The sequence below is a fragment of the Juglans regia genome, chromosome 10 (genome assembly GCF_001411555.2).
Source record: "Juglans regia cultivar Chandler chromosome 10, Walnut 2.0, whole genome shotgun sequence".
NCBI lineage: Eukaryota > Viridiplantae > Streptophyta > Magnoliopsida > Fagales > Juglandaceae > Juglans > Juglans regia.
In genome coordinates, this window is record NC_049910.1 from 15423435 (window position 1) to 15439740 (window position 16306).

Genomic DNA, 16306 nt, shown 5'->3' on the forward strand with positions numbered 1-16306 from the left:
GAAAGGAGTTGTTTGGTTTGGTAAGAAAGTGAAGCTAAGTTCGCCTATGTTATATTAGAAAAAATAGGAGCGGTAGATTATAGGCTAGATCTTCATGCGGAATTATGAGGAATTCATAACGTATTTCACAACTCTTCTCTTAAGAAGAGTTTTGAGAAACTGACGACTGTGATTGTGGATAAGAAGGAGATTTCGCTACAACCCGACTTGACCTACGAAGAAATTCCTATTCAGATCATCGATTGGAAAGATAAGGAACTTCAAAATAGGAAAATTCCGTTAGTTAAGGTTCTTTGGAGAAATCATGATATTGAGGAAGCTACATGGGAAAATGAGGAGGACATGAGAAACAAATACCCTTACTTGTTTGGCATGTGAATTGCATTGCATTGCATCATTCGCATCCATTCATGCACGCATGGCATCCATATCATTTTCAGCCTATGACCCACAATTTCTCTCATCATTTACTGCTACACCATGGCCGAACGAGACAGAGTCGCAAGACGAGCATATATGACCCCCAGTAGACTCTGAAGGCTTATGGCTGAGAGGCGACGTAGACAACTAGAGCACATGAGAGAGACACTGGAGAGATTGGAGTATCATAGAACTCACATTCTTAATCATGACAGGAAAGGCAACATTCGTTCTAGGAGAGCCCTACCCCACGAGGAGTGGCAGCCCCTCGATCCCATTAGATATATGGATGTGTCGACCGTAGCTTGGTTTAGGAGACACCTTAGAATTTCCCCTCTAGCTGTGCTAGATCAGCCAGAGTGGAGTCATGCTACTGAGCAGCTTCAGGCTGAGCAGGAGCCACCAGTTCCTGAGCCTCTAGTTGGTGACTCTTCTGACCTTTCCGACTCTTCGGTGGATCGTATACGATTCCTCGAAGAGGGTGAGCCCTGGTTAGAGAGTGACGAGGTTCGCCAGTGGAGGTTTCATGAAGAGCATGTCAATGCTTTTTATGATTCAGATGATGACGAGTACTATTATCATTCCCAGGACGAGGTGTCTGATGAGGATCCTGATAGACCCCCATTAGGCCACACGTCTTAGTACACTTGGTGAGTCTTGTTTGAGTTTGTGTTTGATGCTTGTTCGTTTTGTTTTACTAAGACTCTGATTTCAAGGACGAAATCTTGTTTTAAGGGGGGAGGATGTAACACCCCACTTCCTTACCCCATTAGGTTAACTCTTAGGTTAACCCTAGACTTTAGAAGGGTAGCTCGCTTACTTAGAAGAATATTGACTTTCGTTAGGCAAGCGTAGTTCGATCTTTCTTCGAGCTTTGATTCTAATTTTCCTTCTTTGATCATCCATTTCTAGCATTTAGCCATACTTGCATTTTTATTAAGCCTTAGTACATGTCATTTTGTGTGGTGACATATCAAACCCTAAAACTGTTTCACTTGGCAACCCTATGTATTTTATGGACCAAAATAACCTTAGCCCAGATTATTTTCAAGGATGATTCTATCTTTAGTTCCATGAATTATCTGTGAAAAATCCTTACGGTTGATTGTGGAAAAACCCTAGCCGAAACCCTAAATATTTTCAAAATGCCAGTTTTTCCCTTGGGAATTTCAACCCTTTTGTATTTTATTTTTCTATTTATTTTACTTTCTTTTTCTATTCTAGGCCACATCTCAACCACCCAATCACCACCGTTTGAGCCACCAAAGAGGGCACTTGATTACACTTTGCCTAGCCACTAGAAACCAAGGGAGTAAGACAAGAGAATAAGAAAAAATTGCTAACCCTTGCCCAAACCCTAACTGCCGGTCATTTAGGGCTTAAACCCTAGTATTAATTACACCACATTTTCTCTCTCCACCACCCACACGGCAACTCTCTCTCTCTCTTTCTCTTCCCCTTTGGTTGATTCTCTTACAACCTAGACACTATCATGCTAACCTACATGGAGGAGCTAAGCTTGAGAGGCATCATGAGCCACCACCCAAACCGCCCAATGAGGAGGCACCCATGCCCAATGCCACCTTCAATTCTTGGGCTATATAATCCCCTCTTCACCTCACTTCTTCCTCACTTCACTTCACTTCCTCCCTTCTCTCTAAGTGTTCTTGAGAGTTCTTAGAGTTTGAGTGGGAAGCTTTAAGGGCTCCAATCTTTGTGAGTATTCTCTCTCTTGATCTTGGTTTCTTGTTATTTTTATATTTAAGGTGTTAGTAGTCATTTTAGTATGAGGATCCTTAGTAGCCGAATTGCATATTTAGGATAGGGTTTAGATTAAATGCATTGTTGAGGAAATTAGCTATGGCATGATTAATTATGGTATGGTTTGATCATAGGATTTTTATGAAGGTTTAGATTAAGATGAAAAACATGCCATGACTAGTTTTAAGTTCTATCTTGTTTTGATCATCAAAGCATTATATGGTTCGACTTTTAATCATGCTTCATTTGAGGAAATTAGCTTATTTTACTTAGGCTTGAAATGCGAGCACTTAGAAAGCCTTCTGATTGGGATAAAAAGAAAGCATGATAATTAGCAAGTTAGTGATAGGATCATACCATGCATCATTGAGGTTTAGTTAGCATTTGTGGATTTCATTTAGGCATGAGCTTGCTCAAAGTTAGGTTTTTAGCATGTCATTGAGGATTTTAGTGAGCATGCTCCTTTTAGGTTTTTTGCTTCACATGCATTCATAAGAATCATTAGTGAGTTTATTTAGGCATCGACTAGAGTGCACGCCATGCATTTCATGAGATAGGTTATCGAAGTTTCAAAGGTTTAGATAGCATGCATCACTTAGACGTCTAAGGGCATTTTCACAATTTTTCTTTTCATGTCACTATTTATTTTCCTTAAGTTAGTTAGATTCTAACTTAGCATAATTTATTTCATAGCCAGTACTTCACTTACAGCTCCAGTAGTCTGTAAGTTGGCCTCTAACTTACTCATTGATTGATTATTTATGAATTATTGATAAATGTCATTTTTATAACTGTCATTTTTACGTGAACTGTCATATCCTTGTTTGCATTCAAACATCATTTTTGTGCCACTCATATGCATTTCATGAAAATCATTTTTTTTCGAAAGCGTTTGCATGAAAATTATTTTATCACGACCCCAAAGGCTAGGATGAGAAAGTATCCTAGTGGAACTCCTCTGTCCACTCTGGAGTGATTAAATATGAAGTGGTAACCTCTAGATTGACGAAAAATAGTTAACAGACTTCGAATGGGTTCTTTTTAAAAAAGGTCGGAGCGAAATCATACATTACGACACCTAATACTGGTGGGTGTACATGTTATGATCTTTATCATGTTATGTTATGTTATATTACCAATTGAGAACAAGTCTATAGATAATGTAGTTTCAACGTAAGTTATACTACGATCACCGGTAGGTACTCATAGTGCATATGGGAAACTGTGACGATACCATACGTTATGTTAATTCCATAATTTTATAAGGAAAGGCTAAGTTTTTATGACAAAAGTGAAGTTATGTTCTCTATAAGAAAATGTGCATAAAAAATCTATTTTTCTTGAAAAACATGAATGGGAGACAAAATACAATTTTTCTGCATTTGCATGCATTTCATGTTTATCATTCTTCATGCATAGTCTATCTTTGTGCACGTTGGTTGTCTAACTTAATGAAATTTCAAGTAAATCTCATCCCTTATAGATCCACTATGAAATGATAGAAATTGTAGATACAAATGGACCCAATGGACCATTGGATCAAGAGGATTGAGGAGGAACCAGACGTCGATAAGAGACTTGATCTTTTTCTGATATTTCTAAGCGTAATCCTTCGTGCTATAGAACGCATGAAACAACTGGTTTAGATCCTTGTGGAGAACTTGATATTTTGTACTAAGATTAAGCTACCTGATGTTTTGAAACTAATGATTCAATCTATATTATTGGGATGATTTAGTTATTTTGGCATAAGTTCATTATCACCCTTACTTTCTGCTGCGATCATTGCTTACTGCTAGTTGCATTTCTAGGATGGCATTGCATATTAGCTATTACATACGGGGGTATGTAATCTTGTGTTGCATGCCCTGACGTTCTAAATCTCTGTTACATCCCAAGCGGAGGTTGAGGGTGTCACACCAAATCGGTGGGTTTGGTTCGGTCCGGTATCGATTTCATTTTTCTCAAAACTGGTCAAAATCGGTCCAGTTTCGGTTTTCCTTTTTCTAACATTGAACCTGACCAGTTCATATATATATATATATTTTAATTTTTTATATTGTAGAAAATATTTTTAATATTATATATAATTATATAGAAAATAATTTTGTATTATATGATAAATTACTAATTAATATAATATTAAATTTTAAAATCCTATATAAATAACTATATATTATCATTGTAGTCTACTGTATTAATAGTTATACTAATACCATATTACTATATATTATAATATACTATAATATATCACTATAGTCTACAATACAATTATAATATATATTATAATATACTAAAGTATATTTTATCTATATTATTATATACTATAATATATATACTATGTTATATATATATATATTATATAATATACTGAAAAAATCAGAAAAACCAGACTGAACCGGACTTGAACTAGTAAAATCAGAAATATCGATTTAGGGGTGTGACAAGTGTGGTATCGGTTCTTCAAATCTCAAAACCGGTATATAACATTTTGGTTCTAAAATATGTCCAAAACCGGACCGGACCGAACTGGACCTGTTACACCCCTAGTTGTGAGAGGAATGCCCATGGCAGCAGCCCATTCCCACTCACTATTTGTACTTTTTTGTGACCTAATCACAATCCATCAAGGTGTCACTCAGCCCATACTTCACTTTTCATAAATTTATTAGGCATGCAAGTCATCCTGTCACTCATTTCACCCATTTTCATTTTCGTTCTTGGAGATAACACTTAGAAACTCACTCGGGCAGTTTTTTGAACCTTTTTGCATGCTATGTTTGAAACTTTTGTAGGTATTTTCTCACTATGATTCCTCATAAAATTTGTTCAACTTTGAGTCTAGTTTCCGTGGGTAACTTTCTTATTTGATTTTATAGTCATTTGATCAATCAAAAGTTATTTTGACCATGGAAATGTCAATTTGGGCGATAATCTTGATAGTGTGTTGTATTTTAGAGTTTTTGACCATCCTAATGGATAGATCTTGGTCCGCAACGTTTATGGAGTGTTTTCAACATGTTTATATGAATTTTTGTTAGAGACTCATTGCATGATTAAAGTTTTTGATGAAATATTTTTTTAGATCTAAAAGGTTAGAAACTTGAAGAGGAAATATAGTTTCTGTTTTAAGAAAGTTTGGATCTTCTGTGGTTTATTCTTACTCCAATGACTTTGATAAATTTATTTGATGATACTACACCTTTGATCTGCATGTTAGGATGTTAGTTTGAAGAGTTTTGGTGTTAGTTTCAATGATATGAATTTTTATGCAAGGGAATACTCGGTTAAGTCAAAAGTTTGATGTTTTCGACTAGATCCATGTTTTGGTTTATTTTTAGCCATGTGATTTTAAGTTTAATATTTGGATCTACTTTAGGAAACATTTTTAAACCATATGATGTTTTGGTTTGAAGCACTCATCATGGTATGCCTCGGATCCAGTGTTTGATCGAAGCAAAGTTGAGAAAAATTCTATTTTTTACTAAGTGTTGGAGTAGAGTACTTTAAGTGAGGTTTTGTGATTTTTGGTGACTTCAATGTGTTGATTAAAAGCATGTTAGTTCTTAGGAATGTGTTATGAACATGTTAGAAGAAAGTTTTGAATTTTTGGAGCTATTGGAGATGTTTTGAAAAAGGTCAAAACCTTGTGATTCAAGGGTTTGTATTTTATTTAAAAAGTTTGGATCTTTTTACTAAAACGTTTTGTGTTTATGAGAAGTAGATTTTTCTTAGATGTTTAAAGCATTTTTTTAAGCTTAATATAGGAGGATCTTTATTGCAATATTTCGGTTTGATCATGAGTTTTAAAGTTGGATGAAATTGCAACAAAAATTAAGAGATATATGGCCTTTGGAAGTTTCGGCCCTATGATGTTCTGATAGTAGTGTTTGGTTTTAATTTTTTCTAAGTTGATATTTGAGTTTAGGACAAAGATTTTGGTGATTTTTGGAGTTAAGATGTGAAATCCTTAAGTTAGAGGTAAAATTGTCATTTTTTTTGCATGTAGAGAGTCAAATGGTAATTTTACTCGAAATTAGCATTTTTCATGTTTCTAAGTCATTAGTGATAAAGTTTCTAACATTTAGAATTCCTACTTATAGTTTCTTGTATTTTGTGCTTTACCTTGTAAAACGAAACGATCACATTAAGTTAGATCTTAATTTACTATCATATTGTTGTACATGTGTGATGGGTAAGAGAACTACCATTTATGTCTTTCTGTTATCCAATATGTCATGTTATGCCATCTCACCTTATGTATGTCTGTTACATATTACATTCTGTCATGAAATACTTATCTATTATACAATTTATTATGTCTCGTAATGCTATCTGTCACACGTATGTCATGTCACGTAATGCTTTCTGTCACATGTATGTCATGTCACGTAATGCTATCTGCTACACGTATGTCATGTCATGTAATGCTATCTATTACACTATGTCATGTCAATAAATATTTTCTGTTATATGTTATGTTATGTTACAAATTTTTTATGTTACATGTTATGCCATGATACGAAATATTATCTGTTTCATGTTTAACCATGCTACAAAATATTTTGTCTTATAGTATGTCATGTCTTTAATCTCACGTTCATGTCATGTTACGTTACGTCAGGACTCTGTCCTTTCGTTTCACGTCACGTTTTGTCTCAAGTACAGTTTGTGTATCTCGAGAACAGCCTTTCAGGTCATGTAAAGTCTATTTACGTCTATCATGACTCTAAGTGCTAGGATGGGATAATATCTTAATGTAATTCCTTTGTTCATACTGGAGTGTCAAAACTAGTGTGAAATTCTCTGGATCGACAAGGTAAAGATCAACAGGTTTCGAATGTGGCCTAATTAACTAGTCACCGGAGCAAAGTCAAGCACTAACGCCGATGGTGCCACCTACATTTCAATTTCACGTTGTACATACTCGTGCGGGTGCAGATACTTGACACAAGATACGTACAGTACGTGTGTCCACAGCAGGTGCAGATACTTGTGAACTAGCACGTACAATACGTGTGTCCACAGTAGGTGCAGATACCTGTGAACTGGCAAGTATGTTAATGCACTCACAGCTGGTGCATATACTCAAGGGGACCCATGTAGCACCTATATAATCACTTTTGTTTATCATGCTTATTGAACAAAATTTCAAGTTCATGTATTTCACGTTCACGTTCATGCTATGTTCAGTTCATGTCTTTCAAGTTCATGTTATTCAATTCATGTTCATCTATTTCACGTTCAGTCATATTTCAAATTCAAGTTCAATCATGTTTTAAGTTCACGTTCAGTCATGTTTCAGTTCAAGCTCATGTTATCTAGATTAAGTTCATGTCATGCTAAATTTTAAGTTCAGTTCACGTTTTAGTTCAAGTCATGTAAGTTTATGCCATATTACACGTCAAGTTATTTTATGCTTGCTTATGACTTTGATTATGCATTCATGTCTTTACTGCATGTATGCATCATTAACCTGTGTGGAAGTATTCTGTTAACTTTCTAAGATTTGTATTCAAATCTCACCGTGTTAGTTTCAACTACCATTCCTCCCGAATGGTAGAAGATGTGTCAAGACTAGGAGTGGGAACAGAGCCTGGCAGACTCGAGGAGGTTGAATAGGTGGCGCCGACGTGACACAGAGCTTATGACCTCCTTAGTTAGATTTTTGGACAGTATTATGGCATCGTTGGTCGAGTTACGTGAGTTGCTCGATAAACTAGCCCAGTAATTATATTTTTAGTGATGTAATTATGGAGCTCGGTCTCCCATGCTTTTGGGATTACAATCTTTTGATACCCGTACTGTAATCATGGATGTTTATATTTTCAGTATGCATGGATTATGTTTTAAGTAATTGAGATATCTTTAGTTTGGTGTATTGTATTGCTCAAAAGGAAAAAAAAAAAAATTATCCGCTACGAATATTACATATTGTTAGATGCATGTTAGGTGCATTCTATCTTTATTTGTCATGAACGGGGTGCAGGTAAGCTTGTGTTGCATGTCTCGATGCTTCATATGTTCGTCCAATCCCAAGTGAAATCTGTGGACGTCACACTTTGAGGGTTGCATCTTTGCTATTCTAAATTGTACCTGAATACATATCATATATCCCTATTTATAGGGGAATGATGATAGAGAAATAATGAAAATATAATAAAATCAATGACACCAATTGATACTGATTGGTTTATACAATAAACTAAATATAGTAGATAATAAATCATATTACCATACGTACAAGAATATTATGAATATGTTATAAGTATGGCAATATTGTAACAACTTTATAGAATATTTTAGGCGTGTAGTCGGTTTCATCAAACAGCTAAAATACTTTTAAGTTAGTAGAGCTTTTAGCAAAGCTCAATATACAAAAGCTAGATAGCCAAATCCCCTATCACCCATAGCAATCCTTGAGAAGTTTGATCAGGATTTTGAAAAATACGGGACTCGGGTTGAAGTAGTAGATAATGACAATGATCTGGATATCAGTTCTAGAGCTGACATGTGGTGTTTGTAGGTTCATTTATTACTGTTATTGATATTGAAGAAACAAACAGTAATTACAACAAATTTTATGGAACAAAACCATACCGAACGTTATCAGCAATGGACAATGGCAAACTATTGCATTGTTTTTGCTCTAAAGTTTTACTGAACAGGCCAGTACTTTAGCTATCATGTTTTATTGTTTTTTCGTTGCTTTGTTATTTACTTCTCCAATGATCTATCTTATTTCAAAATTTCAAGTGTTATTCTTGTCCTTGATCTTATGATCGTATTTTTATTTGAAAAAATCTATTTAAGAGATTTGCTATATGTAAGCCGAAGTGTTAACGCAACGTTTATAGTCAGACTCATTTTAACATTAAAAAATCTATTCAACACACATTTTCTTTAATACACCCAACACAGCGTTGATGTGGAAACTTCTCGGATCATTTATGCTAAAAAATCATTGGTGTTTTAGTTTTTTTAAAATTAAAATAGCTAGGTTTCATTGTAAGCAGTGTGTTAACACAATAGAAAAGCCAGGTTCGATTGCTCCCTCCTATACATCCATTTTATTCAACAAGAAATAATATTAGTATTAATATTAATAGGTTCAAAAGCTTTAGAGGACTGCTATAGTTACAAAAAGATTACATAAAAATAATTTCACAAACTGACGTGGTTTCATGTAATCTGTTCGATCTACTTTATAATAGAAGTAACTTTATAATTTGACAAACCACATAAAATCACTTCAATTTGTGAGATTACTTTTATGTAATTTATCTGTGGCTAAAGTATATCTCAAAGCTTTAACACCATGTTGTCTTGCTCGTTAACACCATGTTGATGCTTGTTTGGATTGTTGGCCACCGGCCGGTTTGTTAAAGAGACTACATCAGGAGTACTTGTAGGCTTCTTGTACTTGTGGAAGTATTTTTAAATCCTATTTTTCAATTGTGTGGCTTTTTGAGCCATTCCCTTGAATTACATCTAAACTATCAATGCCATATACAAGTATATATTGTTTTCTTCTGCTGTGAAATTATCACGCCTTTGAGAATTGAGATTTCCTACTAGTACTGCATCATATTTGTGTTTGGAGTTGTGTATCACAGGTATCGGTAATTTCATCGCTAACCCCATGCATGTTCGTTCTCTTGCAAGAGAGTGGCAAAGAAGGATCGGCACCCATCTATATATGCATTAATCCTCAAATAAATAGTAACAGAACAAATCGTTATCGAAAAGGAAATAGAAATTAACTATAACAAAGAGCAGTTAGTGTAGATCGACAATAATATAACAAATTGCAGGTGAAATAGCATGGTAAAAGCCCGAAGTCTCCTACTTAATGCTCAGTGCTCTGACATATCAAGGAGTCTCACTGGGAGGTGAGGAGAGTCTTTGGCTTCCAAAAAGTTTCAGTCTTCTGGACACGGTCCAGAGAGTTTCTTTTTTTGTTAGTTCATTATGGATGAGGTACTGCAGAAGAAATGGGAAGGTCTCTCTCTAACAGAACAAGAGTATGACACCATGAGAGTGGGGAGTGAAGTGCTGGAGCCACTAAAAGCAAAAGGTAAAAGATGTTTACTCATAATGATCAATGCAGACAGAGTGGTAAACCGTCAGGCTTTCAGGACTACCATGTCCAAGGTTTGGAGATCTGAGGGGTGGTTTCAGTTCAAAGACGTGGGAGAAAATAGGATGCTTGTAGAATTCCAGCACGAACGGGATAAAGACAAGGTTCTACAGGGGAGGCCATGGTCCTTCGACAGAAACCTCATTTGCATACAAGAGCTTGACGGGCAAGTCCCATTAAAAGAGATAACTTTCAATAGAGAGCTCTTCTGGGTACAGGCCCACGACTTGCCTCTGGCATGCATGACTAGAGAGATTGGAATGAAGCCGTTTTCTGGGATGGAGAAAGTAGAAGAGGTTGAAACCGATGAAGCAGGATGCGGATGGGGAAGCACATTAAGAGCCAGAGTAGAGGTTGACATATCAAAGCCTTTAATTCGAGGGAGGTTTATAGAGTTGGAAGGGATGCAGCTGTGGCTCCCTTTCAAATATGAAAGGCTACCAGCTTTTTGTTTTGAATGTGGAACCATCAAACATTCCAGGCTTTGCCCTGGGGCTAGTCGGATGGTTAACAAGGACGCAGGCCACCAATATGGCCCTTGGCTTAGGGCTGTCCCCCCTAGAGCAGGGGCTGCTGATACACAGCGGTATGGTGGCAACATGGTTCAACCTCCTCACCATGGAAACCAGGAAGGAAGCTTGGGGAGGTCTCCAAACACTCACGATCAAGGAGGTAGGCCTGTTGACCATAAAAAGGCTATGACAGGGACAGCACAAAAAGATGTGGAAGACCAAAGTATAAAGGTGGAAAATCCTACTGTTAAGGAAACGAAGGCCCCCCACGTGCCTCAAGATCTTCCTGACGGGGTTGATGGGATTTTGCCATTCCAGGAAGAGCAACCCGTAGAGAATGGGGCCCAGGTGTAAAAAGAAAAAGTGAAGGAAGGTTTGTGTTTCCCCAAGCAAAATAGAGAGGCTGGCGAGGCATCCATTCCTGCTGACTATTCCCTGGCCAACCATATTAGCTCACTAGACAACTTCTTGGACCAACAGATCAAAGAGCTGGCAGAAGCCAGAAATAGAGCCACTTGGAAGAGGAGGGCTCGGGATAAGTCTTACTCCACGGCTGAACTAGTCCCCTCAACTAATACATATCAGCATGGAGTAAAAAGAAGCTTGCAAACGAGCTGGGAATCTGAGACCAGTGAGATTAACAATAAGAAACAAAGGACAAGTGTGACCAACAAGGAACAGGATGATGATCAATTGGTGGTGGCTGCTAGACAGCACCACCAACACCAATGATGTGCTTAAGTTGGAACTGCCGAGGGCTTGGGAACCCTCGGACAGTTCGAGAGCTTCATAGGATTGTGAAGTGTAAGAACCCATCTCTCATATTCTTGATAGAAACCAAGTGTGGGAGAGAAACAGTGGAGAAAGCAAGGAACAGATTGGGGTTTGATAGTAGCTTCGTGGTAGACAACAGAGGACTTAGTGGAGGAGTGGCTTTTATATGGAAAGATGATCTTGATGTCACACTGGATACTTATTCTCAGAACCATATTTCCTTATTAATTAAAGATGGTATAGCGAAAATGAAATGGTTACTAACGGGTTTCTATGGCTCCCTGTGTACAAGTGGTAGAAAGCATAGTTGGAGGCTTCTGAGAGCCTTAAAGCCAGTGTCCCCAATAGCTTGGTTGTGCATCGGGGACTTCAATGAAATCATGCTAGCCAATGAAAAATGGGGAGCTGCTGACAGACCTTATGGTCAGATGGAGGATTTCTGTGAAGCTCTTAATGACTGTGGTCTGAGTGACTTAGGGTATAAGGGGGACAAGTTTACCTGGAGCAACAGGAGGGAAGGTGTCCAATTTACTAAAGAAAGACTGGATAGAGCTCTTGGAAATGCACACTGGTTTGAAGTCTGGAAAGCATACTCAGTGGGGGTGGAACCTGTTCATTCCTCAGACCATAGACCAATTCTGGTCTCGTGGAACACTAAGGACACTATGCTTTTCAAAAGGGATAGACCATTCAGGTATGAGGCAAAATGGGCAGTTAGGGAGGGCTGTGATGAGGTGATTGCAGAGTCCTGGAGGAGACCTCAGTTGTTCACTAACAAGATGGACAGGATAGTGGCTTCATTAGATAACTGAAAAGTGGGACTGGCAAAATGGAGCAAATTGGTGTTTGGAAATTCAAAGAGGAGGTTAAACAGCAAACTTAAGCAGCTAGATACTTTGCAGAGCGCCAATACTGGGAACCTTGGGGAGGAATTGCGTAGAATCCAAGGGGATATCGATCAATTATTGAAAGAAGAAGATACCTCTTGGAAGCAGAGAGCAAAACCGAAGTGGCTAAAGGATGGTGACAGAAACTCCAAGTTTTTCCATCAGTGTGCTAACCAAAGGAGGAAGACTAATACAATTACATGCTTGAAGGATAATAAGGGAAAGGAAGCTAGCTCTCAAGAAGAAATAGCTGCCCAATTCCAGGTTTTCTTCAAAAGCTTATTTTCTACTTCCTGTCCAGTAGGTATTGAGGAGTGCATTGGAGGTGTTGAGGCCAGGATCAACAGTGATATGGTCTCCCATTTGTCAAAAAGGTTCACTGAAAAGGAAGTTGAAGAGGCCATATTCCAAATGTCCCCAATTAGCTCCCCGGGACCCGATGGATTCCCACCAATCTTTTACAAGCAACATTGGATATCAGTAGGAAAGGAGGTATGCGAGGCTGCACTGTTTGTTCTCAACTCAGGAGGTAGTCTTCAGAATCTGAATGATACTTATATTGTGTTGATACCAAAAGTAAAAGAGCCTAAACTGGTTACTGATTTTAGACCCATAAGCTTGTGCAATGTCATGTACAAAATCATATCCAAAACAATGGCAAACAGACTCAAATTAATACTGCCTGAGATAATTTCCCCTACTCAATCAGCTTTTATTCCAGGTAGATTAATTTCTGATAATGTTATTGTGGCTTTTGAGGCCCTTCACACCATGAATAATAGGCTACAAGGGAAGATAGGACACATGGCTCTAAAACTCGATATGAGCAAAGCTTACGATCGAATTGAATGGCCCTTCATCCAAGCAGTGCTGTCCAAGATGGGTTTTCCAGAAAAGTGGATCAAAATGATCATGAACTGTGTTGAAACTGTTTCTTATTCTTTATTGGTGAATGGTTCTCCACAACAGTCTTTCTCCCCATCGAGAGGGATTAGACAGGGAGATCCTTTGTCCCCATACCTTTTCATTCTTTGTGCAGAGGTGCTAAGCAACTTGTTAAATCTAGCAGAAGCTCGAGGTGTTATTTCTGGCATACCAATTGCCAAGGGTCAGCTGCACATTAATCACTTGTTTTTTGCTGATGACAGTTTACTTTTTTGCAAGTCAAACGCCATTGAGATGTGCAGGTTGCTAGACATCCTATCCATATATGAGAAGGCCTCAGGTCAGAGGTTAAATAAAGAAAAGACCTCCATTCATTTCAGCAGAAACACACCTCAACTGGCTCAATCCTTAATCCTTCAGATTGCTGGAGTGAGGTCTAGCACCTCCTATGAGCAATACCTCGGTCTACCAGCTTTAATGGGCAGATCAAGAGTAGGATCATTTAATAGCATACTTGACAGGATGAAGAGAAGAATTGGCAACTTTAAAGTTAAAACATTGTCTCAAGCAGGCAAAGAAATCTTGTTGAAGGCAGTAGTGCAAGCTCTCCCTACCTACTGCATGGGAGTTTTCAAGCTTCCTGGAGCACTCATCAAAAAAATGAATTCCATTATGCACAATTTCTGGTGGGGGCAACAAGACAAGGAGAGGAAGGTGCATTGGGTTTCATGGAATATAATGGGAAGGACTAAATCTGAGGGGGGCTTGGGTTTCAGAGACATTGAAAGTGTCAACCTTGCCATGCTTGCTAAACAAGCCTGGCGGATCATTCAACACCCACTATCCCTAGTTTCTAGGGTATTAAAACTGAAATACTTCCCTCACTCTACCTTCGGGGAAGCAAAAGTTGGACACAGACCCTCATACATCTGGAGGAGTGTTCTAGCTACTAAGTCTCTGATTGAAAAGGGCTCAATTTGGAGGGTGGGAAATGGTTGCAACATTAAAATATGGGTGGATAAGTGGCTTCCTCAGACTGCCTCAGGTAAAGTGGAAAGTGCAAGACAGGATAGTGATATCCAAGCTCGGGTCAGCAGCTTGATTGATCCAGATACTAAAACCTGGAACCTGCCTCAGATTGAAGAGGTGTTAGGAGAAGAGGAAGCTAAGCTCATTATTCAGATCCCTCTGAATGCTTCACACATCCTTGATAAACTTATATGGAGGAGTGCTACAGATGGTCTATTCACAGTTCGAAGGGCATACCATCTCCACAAGGAACTTCGGGCTCAAGCTCAGGGTCAATCTTCTAATAGAGAGCAGCTCTCAGAGGAATGGAAGGTCTTATGGAAGCTTAATGTGCTACCAGCTACCAAGAACTTTCTCTGGAAAGCATGCAGGAATGGCCTCCCCACTTTAAGCAACTTGTACAAAAAGAGAATTACTGAGAAGCCTTGGTGCCCAATATGTCTCAATGAGGAGGAAACTGTTTTTCATATGGCTTGGAACTGCCCAGCAACTCAGGACGTATGGGGCCAGTGCTCAAGGATCCTTCAAAAGAGATTCTTCCCCCTCATGTCATTTAGAGAGTTATGGAACCTTATATGTCAAGTTGCTGATATGAAGGTACTAGAAGAATTTGCTACTGTGTCGAGGCTTATATGGAATAGAAGGAACAAGTTCATTTTCCAACAAGTTTTCTTACATCCTAATGAAGTGATTAGACAAGCCTCAGAAGCCTTGATCGAGATGGAAACCTGCAGGATCACAAGAAGCATTCAACCAAAAGAAGACCAAAAGGAAAGGTGGACTCCCCCCCCTGAATTTTTGTTCAAAATGAACTGGGATGCTTCGGTAGACAAATTTAGAGGCAGAATTGGAATAGGGGTTATCATTAGAGACCACAAAGGGCTTATGATTGCTGCATTGAGAATGAGCAGACCCCTGTATCCAGATCCTACACTAGCCGAAGCTTGTGGGGCGTATGAGGCAACAAAGTTTGGTCTACAGCTTAGGCTCTCCAAGGTCGTTTTAGAGGGTGATTCCCAACAGATTGTGTCGGCTCTTTTGACAAAGGACAAGAATGATTCTCATAGGGATATGGTTACACTAGAAACACAAAAACTTCTCTCTCTATATGAGGTCTGGTCTGTTAAGCATGTGGTTAGAAAAGCCAATAGAGTGGCTCATGTGTTAGCTAGAAAGGCTCTATTTTCTTCTGAAGCTATTGTAGACATTGAAGATCCTCCCTTATGTATTTCGGATCTCTTGCTTAATGAATGAATGAGCTATATGCTCCTTTAAAAAAAAAAAAAAAAAAGCCCGAAGTCTCCTAGGATAATGCAATAAGACCGGCCAGTTACCTCGTTTGGAAGTTGAGATGTGATGGGATAAGATGAAAAATATGTGAATAATAGTGAATCAATTTGTGAATAGTAATAAAATAGTTTGAGTTAAAATATTTTATGAGATTTTGAAAAATGAGAGAGAAAAAGTTTAACAAAATATTATAAAATAAAAATATTATTAAAATATTATTTTTATTTTGGGATTTAAAAAAATTAATTATTTTTTGTGTTTTGTTAGAAGTTTGAAAAAGTTGTAATAATTAGATAATAGTTTGATGAAAATTTGAAACTTAAGTGTCTGTATTTAAATAATATTTAGATGTTAAGATGTCATGAAAGGGATCGAGACCATCTCAACATTTAAAGAGGACCTTAGTCAATAAAGAGAAACATTATCAACTCATCTCATCTCATCTCACCTATTATTAGAGGTTTAACCGGTCCGGTCCGGTCCGGTTTTGAATAAAATTTAGGACTGAACCGGTATGTACCGGTTTTGTATTTTTCAAAACCGATTACGCATCGATTACCCTCTTAAACCAGTACTTTCGATTTTACCGGTTTCCGGTCAGATTTTTT

General features: G+C 37.8%; 2 protein-coding genes across 2 annotated transcripts; both read left to right on the forward strand.

Moving 5' to 3' along the window:
• Window positions 1–10152: 10152 nt before the first annotated feature.
• LOC109015084 lies at window positions 10153–11565 on the forward strand. The gene is made up of 2 exons (XM_018997570.1): window positions 10153–11181; window positions 11314–11565. Exons 1-2 carry the CDS (start codon window positions 10153–10155, stop codon window positions 11563–11565), a joined length of 1281 nt encoding a protein of 426 aa, XP_018853115.1.
• On the forward strand, window positions 11565–15662 carry LOC109015083. The gene is made up of 2 exons (XM_018997569.2): window positions 11565–12341; window positions 12468–15662. The coding sequence occupies exons 1-2, from the start codon at window positions 11565–11567 to the stop codon at window positions 15660–15662; spliced, it is 3972 nt and encodes a 1323-aa protein (XP_018853114.2).
• The last annotated feature ends 644 nt before the right edge of the window (window positions 15663–16306 follow it).